We start from the raw sequence: 2250 nt of genomic DNA, 5'->3' as shown, positions 1-2250 counted from the left end.
TCAGCAGCAGAGCAGTTAGGGCAACTAGGCCAGCAGGGGAGGACAGTTAGGGTGATCAGGCAGGCAGGCAGGTGAGCGGTTGGGAGCCAGCGGTCCCAGATTGCGAGAGGGATGTCCGACTGCCGGTTTAGGCCTGATCCCACAGGAACGGGCCTAAACCGGCAGTTGGACATCCCCCAAGGGGTCCCCAATTGGAGAGGGTGCAGGCTGGGCTGAGGGAACCCCCCCTTCTCCGTTCACAAATTTCATGCACCGGGCCTCTAGTTGATATATAAAGCACTTTAACAGATTTAGTTGGGAAAAATTCTACCCATGACCTTGTTTTGTTTGTTACACTTCTGGTTAGTGTACTGAGATTGTTGGAGAGTAGCATAAAGCAACATGCAAATCTAAGCTATTGTTCCTAATTATATTCCTATAAGGAACTTTAATGTCACTGTAGCTGTTAGCCACAGGTAGGTATAACCAGTTCCTAGAATACGTATCTTGAGCCTAATAGAAACAAAAGGTAATAGTTTAAAATTTTATCTTTCAGAACAAACTAGTTTGAGGACCTTTTACTTCTTTATAAATGTAGTGTTTTTGTTTGTTTGTTTGTCTTTTAAGTAAAAAAATGAGAGTACCAGTTCAAAACAAAGATGTTGGTGAAATAAGGGAAACTATTATTTTGGTAGCTCCTCTTTGATGGCTAGTCATTTTCTCTTTAAAAATTTCAATTTGGAGACACATATTCTCTTTTTCTGTGATGGGTTTTCACTTTATGGCCCTGACTCAGCGTTCCCATGATATATTTACTGAACAGCAAATTTTAGAGTTAAAACAGAAATGTATTACGTAGGGGTAGGGTGGAGGTGGGTACTTGGAAATAAAATGAGCTAGGAATCAGAGAACTAAGGATTTTGAACTTTGTTTTCCCCCACAGGTAGAAGGAATTTGCTGAGATTTTTGAGCAGGGAGTGACATGATGAAAATTTTTAGTAAAGCTGGTGGAAGATGGGCAAGATGAGTTGAGGATGGGGGCAGATAAGAGGTACATATAATACTAGCTGAACAGTTAGGAATGTAATGTAAAAATCTAGAGGTGATGTGGTTAAAAAAATAACAACACTAGGTCAGGATGGCTTAGTAACAGAGAGGGCACAGATGCAAGAGCCATTATGAAGGTCCAGGTGACTAGAGAGGAAGCCTGAGTGACTAGGTGAGCATGAAAGGGTGAGGTGGGGAGGGTAATTCTGATAAGGGAGGTGATGAATTTAACTTTCGTTTTTTAAAAAATATATATATTTTTATTGATTTCAGAGAGGAAGGAAGAGGGAGAGAGGGACAGAAACATCAATGATGAGAGAATCATTGATTGGCTGCCTGCTGCACACACCTACTGGGGATTGAGCCCACAATCCGGGCATGTGCCCTGACCTGGAATCGAACTGTGACCTCCTGGTTCATAGGTTGATGCTCAACCACTAAGCCACGCCAGCTGGGCGAAAATAGGAAGGCACGTTAGAATAGAGTAAATTTAGCAACTGTCTTATTCTGTTATATATATAATAAATTAAAACTAGAACTTTTATAATTAAAAGCTGACAAGCTCATTTGCTTTTATTTTTAAAAAGGCAGTATTAAAGAAAGTTAAATTAGATTTTACCATCTGTTTAATGAGTTTCAGGCCAGATATAATTTCTTTTTAATCAGGACAGAAACTTTATTTACAAATGTTGACAATTAATTTAGTTTAGAGATATGCTGGTGAAAAGCAAAATAAAAATTTATTATTATTTCCCTCCCTTTGAATCATTCTTATTTTATTTCATTTTATTTTTTACTTTATATTAAATTTATTGGGGCAACATTGGTTAATAAGGTTATATAGGTTTCAAGTGTATATTTCTACAATACATAATCTGTATATTGCACTGTGCTCCCACCACTCAAAGTCAAATCATCTTCTGTCGCCCCCTTTACCCTTTACTATCCCCACCCCTTCCACCATACTGTTGTCTTCCTCTATGAGTTACAGGGTGTGTGTCTTTATTTGTTTTGTTTTGTTTTGTTTTTTTTGTTTTTTTAGGAAGGGAGAGGGAGGGAGAAACATGGAGGAGAGAGAGAAACACTCACTGAACATTGATTTGTTTCCTTCCCGCACCCCCTCCGCTCTTTCCTTCTCACCCCGTCCGGCACCAACCTGGTGATCAAGCCCACAACCTGGGCTATGCCCAAAAAGGAAAAAACCAGTGACTCCCTGTAAGCATG

At 39.7% G+C, this 2250-nt stretch overlaps 1 protein-coding gene across 3 annotated transcripts in view; it reads left to right on the top strand.

The window, feature by feature from the left end:
- The window catches only part of CMYA5 (cardiomyopathy associated 5), a 101321-nt gene that overhangs the window by 36079 nt on the left and 62992 nt on the right, over window positions 1-2250 (top strand). Inside the window, exon 1 of one of the 3 annotated variants that reach the window (XM_023750426.1) lies at window positions 1006-1030. The exons of the other annotated variants lie outside the window; for them this stretch is intronic. Within the exon in view, the coding sequence (XP_023606194.1) occupies window positions 1014-1030 (17 nt within the window). The 5' untranslated portion in view covers window positions 1006-1013. Of the gene's footprint in view, window positions 1-1005; window positions 1031-2250 lie in introns of those variants that run through there. 3 annotated transcript variants of the gene reach the window in all.

Source organism: Myotis lucifugus, unplaced genomic scaffold (assembly GCF_000147115.1).
Source record: "Myotis lucifugus unplaced genomic scaffold, Myoluc2.0 scaffold_0, whole genome shotgun sequence".
NCBI classification, from domain to species: domain Eukaryota; kingdom Metazoa; phylum Chordata; class Mammalia; order Chiroptera; family Vespertilionidae; genus Myotis; species Myotis lucifugus.
Note: the sequence above shows the minus strand (reverse complement) of the source record. Positions and strands in the feature narration are given on the sequence as shown.